Here is a 16437-nt window from a genome sequence, read left to right as displayed (position 1 = left end):
GCGCTACCATGCCCGGCTGATTTTTGATTTATTGTAGAGATGAGGTCTCGCTGCCCAGGAGGGTCTCAAACCCGCGGGCTCAGGCAGTCCACTCACCTCAGCCTCCAAAGGCACGGGATTACAGGCTGAGCCACCGAGCCCGGCTCTTATTTTCTTTTGATTAGAATTTGCATGATATATTTTTTCTAGTTGTTTATGCTTATTCTGCTTAGATCATTATATTTGAAGAGAATTTCTTATAGACAGCATATACTTGGGCCATGGTTTTTTTCCATTCTGATGGTCTCTGTCTTTTAATTGGTATAGACTATTTGTATTTAATGTAATTACTTGTATGCTTGGATTTAGATCTGTCATTTTACTTTTTGTATTCTGCTTATTACCTCTTTTTCATTTATCTCTCTTCTTTCTTTTGACTTCTTTGGGCAGTGTGAACATTATTTTGTGTTCTGTTTCAGTTTATCTATTGTGTTTTGTTTGGACTAATGTCCAAAGTAATTTTTTAGAGTTGCTTTAGGATTGCAGTATACATGCTTACCTTTTTGCAGACTGTTTAGAATGAATATTTTACTACTTGAAGTGAATATAGAAACCTCATGGGTCCCTTTACCTCTCCCCCATTTGGTGCTTGTCTTATATTTACATTTGTTGAAAACCCAACTGGTGTTATAATTTTTGCTTTCATCCGTCAAACAAATACTAAAGAGTTCAAGAGAAAAGAGCCTGCTTTCTATAAAAAGCTTACATATACTTAGATGTTCTTGGGTTTCTTTTGTTCTTCCTTCATTCCTGATATTCTGGATTTCCTTATGGTATCCTATCCCTTTTTTTTTTTTGAAAGAAGCTTACTTTAGCATTTCTCTTGGAACACATTTGTTGGCAATGAAGCCTCTTAGTTTTCCTTCAGCAGAGAATATCTTTATTTCACCTCACTTCTGAAGGATATTTTTGCTGTATATAAAATTCTGGTTTGATAGATCTTATCTTTTAGCAATTAAAAAATGTTCCATTTGCTTCTGACTTCCATGGTTTCTCATGAAAACTCAAATTGTTCTTCCTTTAGTAATATATCGTTTTTCTCTGCTTTCATGATTTTTTTTTTTTCATTTTTAGTTTTTAGTGTTTGGTTGTAATGTGTCTGAGCATAAATTTCTGAACTTTTTAAATCTGTAGGCTTATACCCTTTTCCAGATTTGGAAAGCTTTAGTCATTTTTTATTCAAAAAAATTTTTTTTCAACCCACAATCTTTCTCTTTTCCTTTTGGAACTCTGATAGCATAAAATTAGGTCTTTGTTATTATCCCAGAGTTCCTTGGTGTTCTATTCATTTCTTTTTTCAATCATTTTTCTCTCTGTTCAGATTGCATTATTCATGTTTATCTTTTTTTTTTTTGAGTTGGAGTCTCACTCTGTCGCCCAGCCTGGAGTGCAGTGGCCACTCCTGGCCACTGCAGCCTTGACCTGTTGGCCTCAGGCAATCCTTCCACCTCAGCCTTCCGAGTAGCTGGAACTACAGGCGTGCGCTACCACGCCCGGCTGATTTTTGATTTATTGTAGAGATGAGGTCTCACCAAGTTGCCCAAGCGGGTCTCAAACCCGCAGGCTCAGGCGATCCATTCACCTCGGCCTCCCAAAGCGCGGGATTACAGGCTGAGCCACCGAGCTTGGCCTGGATATCTATTTTGAAAGGAAACTTCATATCATTGATGGACCCAATATCATTCACCATATATAGTAAAATCAATACTATTTTTAATTTTAATTTTTTTTTTTTTTTGAGTTGGAGTCTCATTCTGTCGCCCAGGCTGTAGTGCAGTGACACACTCACAGTCATCGCAGCCTCGACCTTCTGGGCTCAGGCATCCCGTCTGCCTCAGCCTTCCAAGTAGCTGGAACTACAGGCCCGTGCCACCACGGCCAATTTTTTTTATTTATTGTAGCGATGAGGTCTCGCCAATTTGCCCAGGCAAGTCTCGAACCCGCGGGCTCAGGCCATCCACTCACCTCAGCCTCCCAGAGCGTGGGATTACAGGCTGAGCCACCAAGCCCGGCTCATATTTATCTATTTCAAGTTTACTGACTCTGCTCTTGCTTCTCCTTACTTTTGGGCCCCATCCAGTAAATTTTTTATTTTCAGTTATAAAATTTCTACTTTGTTTTTCTCTGTGTCTTCTTTTTTTTTGCTGAGACTTTCTGTTTTTCCATTTGCTTCTAGAGTATCTTTGGTTGTTTGTTGAAGCATTTTAATAATAGCTGTGTTAAAGTGTTTGTCATGTTATTCTAACATCTGTCATCTCAGTGGTGTTGTCTGTAGATTACCTTTTTCCATGTGAGCTTGAATTTTTTTGGATTCTTCATATGCCCATTAATTTGGGGTTGTATCTTAGCTATTTTGAATATTATGCTATGAGACTCTGGATCTTGTTTGCATTTTGTAGAGAATGTTGGTATTTTTGTTCAGCAGACAATCAACCTGGTTAGGTTCAGGCCTCATATTCTGACCCAGCTTCTGTGAGTGTTGGTCCCACTGTAAGTTTTGTTTTCAAATTGTTTTCAGTGCTCTTTGGACCCATGCCACCTGTGTTCCATCCAGTGACCACTCTGGGATCTCTTTCCATAGTTCAATCTTAAAAGCCTATGTGTACCCATTTGCATCAGATCTATGCACATGCACTTGTGGGTGAGCCCAAAAGTTCAGAAAAACTTTTCCAAGGCCACTTTTCTGCACTCTTTCTTCTCTGGAACCTCCTCAATACTCACTGTCTGCTTCCCTGAGGTTCTTTTCATTTGTTGACCAGAAAGCTGGACCCATTCTGCTGCCCACGTTTTTGATGACTCCTGCATCTGGTTCTAGTTGATAGCAGGACCAGAAGGAAGAAAATTAGTAAACTCAATTCAGTGTTAACCTCTTTCTGAATCTGCCTGTTGCTTTTTACACTTCAGAGTTTCCAAATAGCTGCTCCATGCATTCTGTCCTACCCCAAAGTGGTACTTCTAAGTGAGTTTTAAAAATTAACTATAGATTTCCCCATGGTATAAATGATTATGTTATTGGAATTCATTTTTGGCAAGTGTTTCTTTTACTAGACTATCTGGTGTATTTTGTACCAGAGAACTTAATTTCTATCATTTTAGTTGCCCATTTTTTTTCCCCATACAGATGAGGTATTTACTGTTCTTCAGAACTTTGTCATGTCTACTACAGAGAGCATTTCTGAATTTATTCTCAGAAGACTTACTATGAATGAGCTAAATAGTGTAAGTATTCATTGGAGTAACTTTCTTTTTCATTTCTTTTATACTTTTCACCAATTTTTGAGTGATCACTAACTGGCAGTCACTGTATTAAATTTAAAAAAAATTAATTTTCTCAAGGAGCAACCTTAGAAGAAGCAGAACAAAATGTAGACTTTGAAATCTCCTAGTTTCAATTCCATCTGTATTATTAACTGTGACTTTGGTCAAGTTATAGATTTTCTGAGTCTCAGTTCCCTCACCTGCAAAAGGGAGGTAATACCTTTACATCTCAGGGTTTAGAGAGTTTGAATGATACATATTTGAAGTATTCCACACATTTGATGCATATTTGGGCTTTATATCCAGAAATTCTGCTGTAGCAGGCTTGAGATAGGATCTAGGTATAGGGGTGTGTGTGTGTTAAAGCTCCGTCAGTGATTCTTTTATTTATTATTTTGAGTAGGAGTCTATATCCTGCTCTGTTGCCCAGGCTGGAATGCAGTGGCACAATCACAGCTCAACCTCCTGGCCTCAGGCAATCTTTCTGCTTTAGCCTCCAGATTAGCTGGTGTGTACAGGTGTGTACCACCACACCTAGCTAAGTTTTTTGTAATGATGAGGTCTCACTATGTTGCCTAGGCTGGTCTTGAACGCCCGGGCTCAAGAGATCCTCCCACCTTGGCCTTCCAAAATGTTGGGATTACAGGCATGAGCCACCACACCCAGCCCCCATCAGTGATTCTTAAATGCAGTTATGGTTTGGGTTTTAAGAATAGAGGATGCTCTGTAAATGTAGCTGTCTTCTCTGTCTCTATACTCCATATAATTTGTTCTTTTATTACATCTAAAAAGAATTGATAAAGTTTTCCTTCTTTAAAAATACTTTGAAAATATCAGTTCTTATAGAAATGTCTGTTAATTTTTTATGTTTGAAATTTCTTAGAGGCAAATATTGATGCAGTTTCAATGCTTAGATTGTTAATAAAGTGATAAGAACTTTTATTGGAATACCCAATTAAGTACATTTGATAACTTAAGCAGGTGTGAAATGATAAAAAGACAGATATTAGACTGAATACTTGAGATTTTTATGATAGAAAGGTAAGAAAATATAAAGAAAAAACCCTTTGGAGTGGGGAGTATTTATCTTTAGTTTCCTTAATTCTTATCATGCATTTGTCAATTGTTAGCAGTTCTAACATATGTAAATTTCATAACTTTTTAAAAGTTTTGCTCCAATATCACTTTCTTATCCTTAGTATTATTTTTACCTTTTTATTATGGGAAATTTTCAAACAAAAGAAGTAAAATGACTCTCCATTGTTATTTGTTTTTTTGAATTTTGAAGCTAAAAGTAGCTCAAGAAAGGGAAAGCTTAATGTTGTTTTATCTTTTGGATACAACGATTTAAAAAATAAGTCCAATATATGATAGTTTTAAGTTATTTTGAAAAATCACTGTGTAATAAATTAGGTATTTCAATTTCCAGCTAAGTACATTTGTTTGGTAGCTTAGAGTTTAATAAAATCTCTTCACCCGCTTTCCCCATCTTAGCAGTGTGCTTATCAGTGTTTAATGACTGGGTCACTAGGGAGGGAAAGAGCCTCATTTGTAGTATTTACTGATTTCCATGGCTGATCTCAAGCTACCAACAGGCCCCAGATTGGAAAGAGATATGAACCGCCACCTTTGCAGTGCGGGCTGGCTCCCTACACTGCTACCTCACTTCTTAGTTCACAGAGAAATTAGTGGTTGTCATAATGGAATGCCCTAAATTTCAAGTTGTCAAATGAATGGACTTGCCTTCTACACCCACCCTCACACACACCTGAATTCATCCTCCCTCTCTACTTTGTTGCAGTAAGGCAGTTTGGATTTCATCCTCTTCCATTTTCTGAAGGACTTTTAAGGACTTTACACTGTGGATTATCTTCTTTCTTATGTTTTCGTCCTCTTCTTTCCACCTGAATTCTTTTTATGAGCATTTAAACAGGCTTAAGAGTCCCTCATTCTAAAAGAACCCTCTCTCAATTTCATGTTTCTTTCCAGCACCCAACTTCCTTTCTTTGTTAAGCTCATCTATAAGCAGACTTCTCAATTCCATCCTAATTTGGCTTTTGTCTGTTGTAGCACAGAAATGGTTCTTGCTGAAGTTGTCAGTGACTCCTTTGTCATAAACCTAGTGGATACTTTCCAAATCATATTTTCATTGATTCCTTGGTTCCAGTGGACACTGTTGACCAGGTTCCAATTTCAAGAGTGAACACTCTTGAAAAGCTGCTTAACTGCTATGACATCATCCTGTCTTCCCCTTACTCTCCCATCATTCTGGCCATTATTTGCATTCTTCTAATGTCCTTTATTCTCTAGCTTTTGAAGTCAGAGCTCTTTAAAGTTTCACCCTGACCCTTTCTTTTCTCATTCTTTCTCCAGTCTTTCTTAACGATCTCATCTGCAGTCCCAGCTTCAATTCTGCCAGGGATCCTCAAGTGTCTTTCCCCACCTCAGATTACTCTTTTGAGTTTAACACCTTCAGTCCATTGCCATATGATAAAGAGTTAAATTTCTCACACCTATGCCATAGTCAAAACTGAAACGTTTATCGTTACTCTTGTGGGAGGTTCTTCGGTTCCCATCTCAATGAGTGTACCACCATCCAACTGTTTCTCATGCCACAAACGTGGGAATCTTCCCTAGTACCTTTATCCCTCATTCTCACCCCACTGTTCAATCCATTTCAGGTCTAGTAATTGTTAATTTCTGTTTGCAGTGTATTCTAGCACCTGGCAAAGTACCTGGCATATAGTGGTTACCAAGTAAAAACTGATTAGAGTTGCTCCCAAGTGCTTTCTGTGTACTGTAGGAGGCCCCCTATGGAATAATAATAATATATTGATATAGTAGTCGGTGATAATAACTAATGCCACACTTTGTTCCATTTATCATTTATCATACTCAGTTCTCTCAGAAATCCTATGATGGATAGATATTGCTATGTTCAATTTATAGATGAGGAATCTGAGACCTAAAGAGATGAATTAACTTGTCCTATGTCACAAAGCTAGCAAATGGTAGAACTGGATTGAACCCATTTCTGCCTGGGTTTATGAGTCAAGAAGACCTGTGTTTAGTACTGTTTCTCCCACTTAGTAGCTCTTAGATATTGAGCAAATTGGTTGCCTCTCTGAAACTTAGTTTTCTTATGAAAGTGGGATGGGGATCTTCTTTGTGAGAACTGACTGTAAACAAAGGAATTGGTAATTGCTATAATAGTTGCTGTTATTATTTATGATGTGCTAGCCCTGGCATGTAAGAATTGGTAGAACATCATTTCTGCCATCCAAGGTCTCATAGTCTAGCTGGGGAGACAGATGACTCAATTGTGAAAGAATTGTGCTGGATGCAAAGTCACAGTGCCGGCACAGAGAAGCAGGTTTTTGGCTTTGCATGGGAAATTGTGGAAGGCTGCTTGGAGAAAAGGACTTTTTCTCTCATCAGTGTCTTGTTTTAGTACTTTAAAATAAACTAATTTATTTCCTCCCTGAATGCTTTTAGTTTTGTGAGGATCATGGACCTTGCTTGTACCATTAAGTGTTTTCATGTTTGTCTTAGGTTTCAGATCTGGATCGTTGCCATTTATACCTGATGGTGTTAACTGAACTCATAAACCTCCATTTGAAGGTTGGGTGGACAAGGAGTAACCCCATTTGGAGGGTTATTTCTCCTTTGAAAAATGCATCCATTCGGCATCTTCAAGAGATGAATGGTGGACAGGTGAGCCCCTTTGATTCCACATTTGTAGTAATGTTGAGTAAGACATGTGGAATGCACATTTACTTGTTATACTATTTTGATATCATAAAAAGCATTTGTTAAAATTCAGTTCTTAAAATAGTACCTTCTGGTAATAAGATGTGATTGCGATTGGTACTCCTGACATAATATTAAACATATAACAGGCATGGTAACTTCAGTCTTAAAATCACTGAGATACAGACAGTGGACCTGTGCTAGGTCTTTTGCCCAGACATGTCCGGTGAAGGACACTGTAGTCAGCCTATCATTAGAGCCCTTCATGCTGGACTTCCCCCCTCCCTTTCCAGCCTACCCCTCCACTGCCTTTCTTCCTCCTTCCCACAGTGCTCCTGTCCTGCAGCCACTCTAGGAAACCTTGGAGTTTCACAGATCACAAGCACATGTAACGTCTTCCTCATTGGGGTTGTCGTTCAGTCTGTCCCTCCACAGAGGGTGCCTGCTCCAGTCTGCGCTGCTCAGTATCTGGTCCTTCCTTCACGGCCCTTCTGGAATCTTTTTTCCCTTGGAGCTCTTCGTGGATTATTGTGTCACTCTTTTCTTCTTTTTTTGTTGCTCTTTATGCCTCCATTACAGTGTGTATTTCCATCTTTCTTGGTTTGGGGGTAATTTATGCACATAAATCTCCTCTACTAGATTTTAATACCTGAAGGCATTTTTAAAATATAACACAAGAAGGCATAGTGATGATGAGCACAGGCTTTGGAGTTAGACTTACTGGGCTTGAATCCTGGCTTTATCCTTGCTAAACTGTGTGGCCTTGAAGAAATTACTTAACCTCTCTGTGCCTTATTTACTGCTCCTGCAAAATAGGGATCGTAGAGTCGATGAGGGAAGGAATTAAAGTGCGCTAATACGTGCTAAATGTATAGAACAGTGCTTGACACACGGAAAGTCATCGATAAACGTCAGCTGTTTTCACTTAACAAGTGGCAAGTAATAAGGTTGGAGTGAATAGTAGTCTAGTCTGGGTCAGGAATAAAAACAGAGAAGCTACTTGATCGCTGTAATACTTTAATTTTTATATCCTAAAAGGAAACAATAAAGAAGATAATTACTGTTTCAGCATTCTGTCTAGACCTATTATCAGTTAGGGTTATGAAAGACAAAATCATGTAACTATTCCACAGTAATTCTTATTCTTAAAAATTGGCTTTCTTTAGTAATTCACTGAATTACTTTCAGGTTGGCTCAAAGGTAACACGAAACTTTATTTCATTTGTTGGTCGTGTTGATGTATAAAATTTATCTGAAGAGATAGTTGATTTACTTTTGGAGTGTGAGTGGGGTAAAGAATAAGAAGTAGAAGGTTCCTTTCTGATAGATTACTGACTGGCTGTATTTGAGAGGATTGCTGTGATCTGTCAATACAGTTGTTTTCTATGTCTAAGTTCTTGCTTGTACTCTTAGCTTGGTTAGAGATGGTTGATTTTCTCTCTCAGTGTAAACCCAGGCTGCTTTGGTTATGCTCCTTTTTGTTCCCACATGTAGAGTTCCAAGTGTTTTACGTGAACTAACCCATTTATTTAATTTTTACAATAATTCTGTGAAGTAGATTCTATTACTGTCCCCATTTTATAAATGAGAAAACTAAGGCATAGTAAGTCCATACTTACAGAGGTCATAGTACAGAGCCAGGATTTAGACCTAGGCTATGTGGTTCTCGGGTCTGGCTTTTTTTTCTTTTTTCTTTCTTTTTTTTAAGAGAGAGATGAGAGTTGCATTATGTTGCCTAGGCTGGTCTCGAACACCTAGGCTCTAGCAGTCCTTCCACATCAGCTTCCCAAAGTCCTGGGATTACTACCATGCCCAGCTGATTGAAGGAATTATTTGTAGTTTGGAACCTTTATTTAAAAAACATGTTTCAGCATACAGTTAAAATAAGACTCACGTATGGGAATGTTGTATTCACATGTGTATGTGAGTAGGAAAAAGATTGAGAAGTACTTCTTCACATACAGCTTTGGATTCTGGGTGTACCTGGTCTGTCATATGTTAGGTCTTCTTAATTATCTTCTTAATTTGATTTGCTGAGTTCTTATTGCTACTTCACATTAGTTCACTGCCAGTCTATAGAGAACTAGCACAACTAAATAATGTATATTGGATTTTCTTTTATTTCTCTGTTGTTCAGAAGCAGGAAGAGGGCAAAGGAAGGCCAGAGAGTTCTATAGATTGGCAGCACAGGTCTTTACTGATGAAGACTTGCTGATGTTCAATAAAAGGTGGTGGGTTTCCTCCTCAGGAACCAACACTTGGGAGTCAGATTCAGAGAGTAGTTAGTATGGCTGCCTTGGCTACGGTGTGTGAGGCCACTGACCAGAAACCTGAACTGCAGCTGGATTCTCTTGAAGCTGGACCCATGGAAGGATTCCTCTCCTCTCTTCCACTCAATCAGACACTGCAGAAGCCCCACACAGAGCAGCAAAACAGGTAAGCTCACACCTAAAAGTGCAGCAGGTTACAGGTTTAACAATACACTTTTGTTGTTGTCAATGAGGTAATTAGGGATCGTCCAGTATTTCTTGTAGAGTTACAGGATTTTGGAGTTGGGACTCCATTCAGGGTGAGAATGTATTATCATTATTTGTCTCTCTTGCTGAAAGTCTGCAAACTTTTCAACTTTTCTGCATTTAGTTTTCGGTAATTATTTAAAGTGAGTATAAGTACTCACTTTCAGGGAAGTTAAAAAATGGAAGTTTATGGGGCTTCCTTGTTTTTTTTGGGCAGATAGGATATTTGAGAACGACCGTTAACATCTGTTTTCCCCCTTAAAGACAGTGTGCTACCTGCAAGAGAAATGGAGATAAAATCAGGGAGTATGGCATAGTAACTGTATTTTTTATTTCAGTTTTTTTGAAGAATCATCATCTTCCCAAGGATGGGGGAAAATAGTTGCACAGTATATTCATGATCAGTGGGTGTGCCTCTCCTTCCTGTTGAAAAAATATCACACCCTTATACCAACCACAGAAAACGAAATTCGGGAACTCTTTCTGCCTGCTGTCCAAATGCCAGTAAGGACTTTGCAGTCTGCACTAGAAGCCCTCACAATTCTTCCTTCTGATCAAGTTTTACCAGTGTTCCGTTGCATGAAAATTTTGGTTCCCAAGGTGAGATATAGTGAAACATGAAATGAAGAATAAATGCAGAAAAAACACAGTTTCTGAAATTAAATGAGTATTTTTTTTTTTCCCTACCAGCTTCTGAGCTCCTCTGAATCTCTCTGCATAGAGTCTTTTGACATGGCTTGGAAAATTATATCTTCATTAAGCAACACTCAGCTGATATTCTGGCCTAATTTAAAAGCTTTCGTTCAACTTGTTTTTGATAACAAAGTTCTTACCATTGCTGCAAAAATGAAGGGCCAGGCATATTTAAAAATAAAAGAGGTAACTTTCTTTTCTTTTTACTGTGTGTGTCACCTTCAGCAATTGAAGAAGATGAAAGTTATGTTTGTAGCTAGGTATTAGATTTATTGTTCTTTAGTCATTCAATTAACAAATCTTTTTGGACCTTTGTAAATGCCATGAATAAGATTGAGAAAACCTGTCAGATGTTGAAGAGAATGTGCTAGATGGTAACCCAGAGCCACATCTGCCTTACAGACATATTTTATTTGGTTCTTTCATACAGTGTTTAAAATTTCGAATTAGTTAGCAACTTCTAAAAATTGGGAAATCTGCATGAAAATCTGGATTTCTCCTCTCTTGGAAAACTAGATCACTTGCCATCATTGCCATTCCTACATGCAAATCTAACCGTTCGTCTGGAGCTGAGCAGGAGCTAGCATGCTCTTGGCACCGTCAGTCCTATTTTTCCTGGAGGCAAATATCAGACACCGTTTGTCACTGCATTTAGGCTAGGGTTTTATTATGTAGAGAAATATTTGAATATAACCGTTATCAAAAATTCTTGCTGCCTTCTGAAGGCATTTTCATTTGTAGCCACTGATGCAGTAGGGAACACAGCAAGGTGGAATTCCGTATTGTCTGGGAATGCAGGTCTACCACCTGATCCAAGGGGAAAGGAGAGAGTAAAATCCCTGTATTACCTTGCTGCCCTGTGCTGCCTCTTGGTCCTTCTCTGTCCCACAGTACATACTTAGGGACAGTAGTCTATGCTGCCTCAGGCAATGGGAGGCCGCTGACAAAATGCAAGGGACACTGAAAATGTACAGGCTGAGGTGTTTTTTGGCCTTTCATTTTACGACTGTGAGCAGTTGTTTCTCTTGAAGAGCTCTGGATGAATATTACTACCAGTAAATTCTTTTATTTTTATTATTGAGAGATGATAAAATTAAGAGTGATTATTAATCATCTTACAAAATTATTCTAAAAATAAAGAATTTTAAAGTGTTTAAACTATTCATGGTTGGTTAAAACTGTCATTTGAAACCATTCAAATAACAGTTTTTAGGAACACTAAATTTTTTAAAACTAAATTGGTCAGAGGATAAAATGATTGTTGTGTTTCATTTCAGATTATGTACAAGATAATTGAAATGTCTGCTATAAAAACCGGAGTCTTCAATACATTGATAAGTTACTGCTGCCAGACTTGGATGGTGTCTGCTTCAGACGTGTCCCAAGGATCTTTATCAAGTGCTAAAAATTATACTGAACTTGTCCTTGAGGCTTGTATATTTGGAACTGTGTTTAGGCGTGATCAAAGGTAAAAGATGCTATTATTTCAACTGGTCGCAACTTGTACTAAGTACCTACTTGGGTAGAATTATGTCTTTGTTTTGAGGCTTTCAATTAGAGGAATGTAAATTATGAGTTAACTTTAGTGCTTTAATATTTTTCCTATTTAAAACTTGTTTGTTCTTTATCAAACTTTTTGTATGGAAAGACTTATTCAGGATGTGCAGACCTTCATAGAAAACCTTGGACATGACTGTGCAGCAAATGTCATTTTGGAAAAGTAAGTGTGGTAGATTTTCTATCTTGACATAAATGAAACATTCAAGATTTGACATCATAAGACAGACATTCTGCATTTTTTAAACTTAATAAATGTTATAAGATAGTGGATGTACCTTCTAAAAGTATAGTAGAAGTTATATTCCCTTGCTAATATATTTCCTTCACATTTTTAACTATTTACTAAAATTGGATAAACTTTTGGCCGGGTGTGATGGCTCATACCTGTAATCCCAGCACTTTGTAAGGCAGAGGCAAGAGGATTGCCCGAGCCCAGAGGTTCAAGACCAGCCTGGGCAACTTGGTGAGACCTCATCTCTATAATAAATAAAAAAATTAGCCAGGGGTCATGGCACACGCCTGTAGTTCCAGCTACTTGAAAGGCTGAGGCAGAAGGGTCGCCTAAGTTCAGCAGGTCAAGGCTGATGTGGCCATGAGCCTGCACTTTACTCCACCCTGGGTGACATGAGATTCTGACTCAAAAAAATTTTTAATACAACCATTTGTTTTCTTCTGCTATTTATCCTAAATTTAAAAGTATTATCAGTAAATATGTACCTACTTAATTTTAGAAAACTTTGGGAGGTTTTGCTATTTGTTATGATATTTGAAACTAATATTTGATATTTTGATTTTCAAAATGTATTAACATGGTTTATCATTTAATATTTTTAGTACTAAAAGAGAAGACCATTATGTGAGAATATGTGCTGTCAAATTCCTGTGTGTATTAGATGACTCAAATATGTCCCATAAGTTATTCATGGAGGATCTTGCAATCAAGCTATTAGATAAAGTAAATATGCTTTATTTTACTTTAAAATTTTGTTTTTAACAAGTCAAAGTCCAACATTTGCCCTTTATGTTGCTAGAATGTGTATTTCTAAATTTTTTTTTATCAGAAGAAAACGACATTATGTTTTATGTTTTTAGCTAAATCTTGATTAGTAATTAATTGTATAGCTCAAGTTTGGTTTGAGAATACTGATGATAATGTTTTTCTTATACCATCTATACTTCATGCTGTGTATTTTCCAGTACCAGTTGAAACCAGTTATCTTTACAGTGCTATATTCATACAATGTTTTATGTAAGAAAACAAGTTAAAAGGTAAACATTTAGAAAGTGGCATAATGTTTGGAATTGATTGCTGTGATTTGAGAGTCCATGAAAGATTACCTCAGGATGTGTTTCTAATGTAATACATTGTTATTTGCAGTTCTGGATTTGTGGTGTGTGTCTAAGATTAATGAAAATTTCCTATTAATTCAGAAAAAAATGCAGTTAGGTTTTTTTTGAGCCTGCTAAATCATTTCTAAATGAACATTGCAGTAGCTGAAGAACAGGTGTCATTAAGTCTGGGGAGAAGATGGAAAGGGATGAAGTCAAGTATAACGCTCTGCTCTTTTCAGTCTTGAAGGGTGGAATTTGAGGCTGAGATGAATGGAATGCTCGGTCTGCTTTCTCACTTGGTTTGGATGCTTGGAACCCACTTAAGCCACCTGCATTGAAATAGGAGTGTTCATCATACTTTTATTTCCTGCAGGAGGCCGATCAACTTTTTAAATATAAAAGCTCGGAAATATTTTTTATTGCAAAAATTCCCGCCCCTGCACTGTTGGAGTCAGGGGAGATGTCTCAGAGAAAATGGTATTTTGTTGGTTTCTAAGGATGAGTGGAAATTTAAAATGGTGGGAGCTGGATAGTCTACCAGATAGAATACAAATACGTGTTATAATATATATTTAGTTATTTAAATAGGACCTGAGGGAGGCCCTCTCTGGTCAGGTCACTTGACAGTACAGCAGGAGGACACCAGGAGAGGCTGTGTCCTGAGGCAAGGGAGGAAAGACAGTACTTCACGGAGGAAAAGGAGGCTGCTGATTGGCCATGAGATTTGGCTGCCATTGGTTACCTGGACAAACAGCAATTTGGAGAAATGGTGGAATGAGAACCTAAGTAGAACAGGTTGAGAAGTAAATGAGAGCTCAGTGAGTGGAGACAGTGAGTATAGGCACACTTGGGAGTTTGCTTTGAAGAAGAGGGAGTAAAGGGGTGGCTCCTGGAGGGACACATGGGATCACGAAAGAGACGTTTTAAAGATTGGAGATAATCAGTGCTTGTCTGTGTGTTAAAGGAAATGATCCAGTAGAGGGGGAAATGTTAATTATGGAGAGGCCAGCAGTAGGTAATCACACAGGCAAAATCTTTTACTAGCTACTCTTACCCATTGGGACGACTATTAAGGAAAACAAGCGAAATATTCAGTGTTGGTAAGGATACAGAGAAACTGGAACCCTCATATGTTGCTGGGTAAGAATATAGAATGGTGCAACTGCTTTTGAAAACAGACTGGAAAAAACAAAATGATTATCTAGCACAGTGGTTTGTAAAACATGTTTTCTGGACCAGCATCAGTGCTCCTGGGGACCTTGTAAGAACTGCATATTCCTAGGTCCTACCCCCAGCTACTGAATCAGACGCTTTGGGGGTGGAGCCCAGCAATCTGCTCTAATAATCTCTCACAGTGAAGAGTTTAGGAGCTGCTGGTCTAGCGGTAATGCAGGCCTAGCTACAGCCAGAATGCATATTTTTAATGAAGTCAGTTGCAGCAGATTTTTCTTTTCTTCAGTAGTGTCTGGGAACTTGAAAGAAGGATCAGAGAATTTAAGACAGCTGAGTTGGTTCAGCAGTAGGGAATTTGCAAATAGCTTTGTGGTTGTAGTAAAAGGAACTGCTTATGCTGTTGAAGATACTGTAGAGCTTATTGTTGGGGTGTGAGTTGGAACAGGGGCTCATGAAACTAAGGAGGCTAATAGACAAGTAGAGAAAAGAAAGATATTGTTTAGTAAAGGAGCACATGGAGTGGAACAAATAAAAGGACAGAAGATTTTGAGCTGAAAAGGAAATCTGAACGCTTACAAGTGAGGACAGTGACTTGCTGAGGTCCTAATGGCAGGTTTATTGATGTGAAGATACTTCTTCTGAAGGCATGAGTGATCTATCCTAGTGATTTCATTTAATTGCCTTGCAGTTGAGCAGTACATGAAACTTAAGATACCTATATCAAAAGAAAACTTTTCAAAAGAAATAATGATAATAGAGGAGATCATGAGATTTTATCCTTGTCAGGAGTCATTAAACTCTGTATTAATTTGGAGGTAGGGAGGGGAGCATGTAACAACACAAAGGGTACCTTGTCCTGTGCTAGGGAGAGTGAGGGCCAGTTGGAGGCTCAGACTTCATCTGCATGCAGCCTACTTGTGAGTTGATCCTTGCTTGTACCCTACCTCCCTAAAATAAAATAAAATTTATAAAATAAAATATTTAGCTATCATCATGAAATTTTGTACACAGTCAAGTGTATAGAATGAGATTATGGTAGAAGAAAGACCATGGAGAAGTTACAATAAGCCTGATGTAAAAATGGTTCTGGAGGTGGTAAATGACTTTTCACCTGGAAGACTTTTGAAAATGTTACCACAGTCTTCAATGCAATCTTGGCTTCCTAGCTAAAGCACTATAGTTATGGTAACAAAAGTAAACCTGGAAGTTGACTGAATTTAGGAACAAAGACCATTTACAGCCAGAGTGAGCTCTCTGTTAAGGTGAAAAGGCTTAGTGCTGCCCTTTTCTTGTGTCTGGAGATGGCCTTGCGCTGTCTCATGTACTGGGGTGGCTCTGTCTCAGTGGTGTTTGCATCATAATTGCAGATACTGTTATTCCAAAAGTGAATAATGTAAAGAAGCTCAAAATGGAAAATGCCTATATGGCGCATGGTAGTATATGTCAGCTATCTCAGTCTCTTCTTGACCCTGTGACCCATATCTCCCAGTTTTGTGGTTCCTTTTCTGATGTGAAAGGCAGATAAGTTAAACCAAAAAGCAAGTAAGTTCAGTATTTTGAAAGGAGATTTTTAAATGTCCTTCCTTGTTTTTTATTTTTTTATTTTTTATGTTTATTTTCCTGACTGCTTTTGCGGGGACAGAATACCCCTCTGTCCAATTTAAGCCTTTTTTATTTGAAGTTGTCATTAATTTTTTTCATTAGTCGCAAATTCAGTAGGTAATTTAGTATTGATCTCTTCCCCTCTTCTCTCCAGGATGAATTGGTATCTAAGTCCAAAATTCGCTACTATGTGAATTCTTTACAACACAGAGTGAAAAACCGAATATGGCAGACTCTGCTTGTACTTTTCACCAGATTTGATCAGGTATAACATTTATTATATTTGTACCTTTTAAGTATATTTCATACAAATAAACTAGAAACTGTGTGCTATTTTAAAATTAAAAATGAAATGTTTAAAAATTTATACTTCAGCTTTTGAAAAGAGAAATTATTCAGGAGATTTTATTAATAGACAATAGCAAGGTAATTAGTTACTGTAGAAATAAATTGGAAGCTGGTTTACGTAACCTCATTTCATATTTTTTCCCTTTTGTATTTTCTTTTTTTTTTT

At 37.7% G+C, this 16437-nt stretch overlaps 1 protein-coding gene across 2 annotated transcripts in view; it reads left to right on the top strand.

Annotated features, from left to right (window-relative positions):
- TARBP1 (TAR (HIV-1) RNA binding protein 1) overlaps positions 1-16437 on the top strand; it is an 85996-nt gene that overhangs the window by 35165 nt on the left and 34394 nt on the right. For both annotated transcript variants that reach the window (XM_021710621.1, XM_021710622.1), the window contains 9 exons: positions 3161-3258; positions 6850-7011; positions 9296-9483; positions 9902-10163; positions 10254-10442; positions 11534-11724; positions 11905-11976; positions 12651-12771; positions 16078-16188. In XM_021710621.1, the coding sequence (XP_021566296.1) occupies positions 3161-3258; positions 6850-7011; positions 9296-9483; positions 9902-10163; positions 10254-10442; positions 11534-11724; positions 11905-11976; positions 12651-12771; positions 16078-16188 (1394 nt within the window). The remainder of the gene's footprint in view (positions 1-3160; positions 3259-6849; positions 7012-9295; positions 9484-9901; positions 10164-10253; positions 10443-11533; positions 11725-11904; positions 11977-12650; positions 12772-16077; positions 16189-16437) is intronic.

This window comes from Carlito syrichta, unplaced genomic scaffold (genome assembly GCF_000164805.1).
Source record: "Carlito syrichta isolate Samal-C Ts95f unplaced genomic scaffold, Tarsius_syrichta-2.0.1 Scaffold294983, whole genome shotgun sequence".
NCBI classification, from domain to species: Eukaryota; Metazoa; Chordata; class Mammalia; order Primates; family Tarsiidae; genus Carlito; species Carlito syrichta.
Note: the sequence above shows the minus strand (reverse complement) of the source record. Positions and strands in the feature narration are given on the sequence as shown.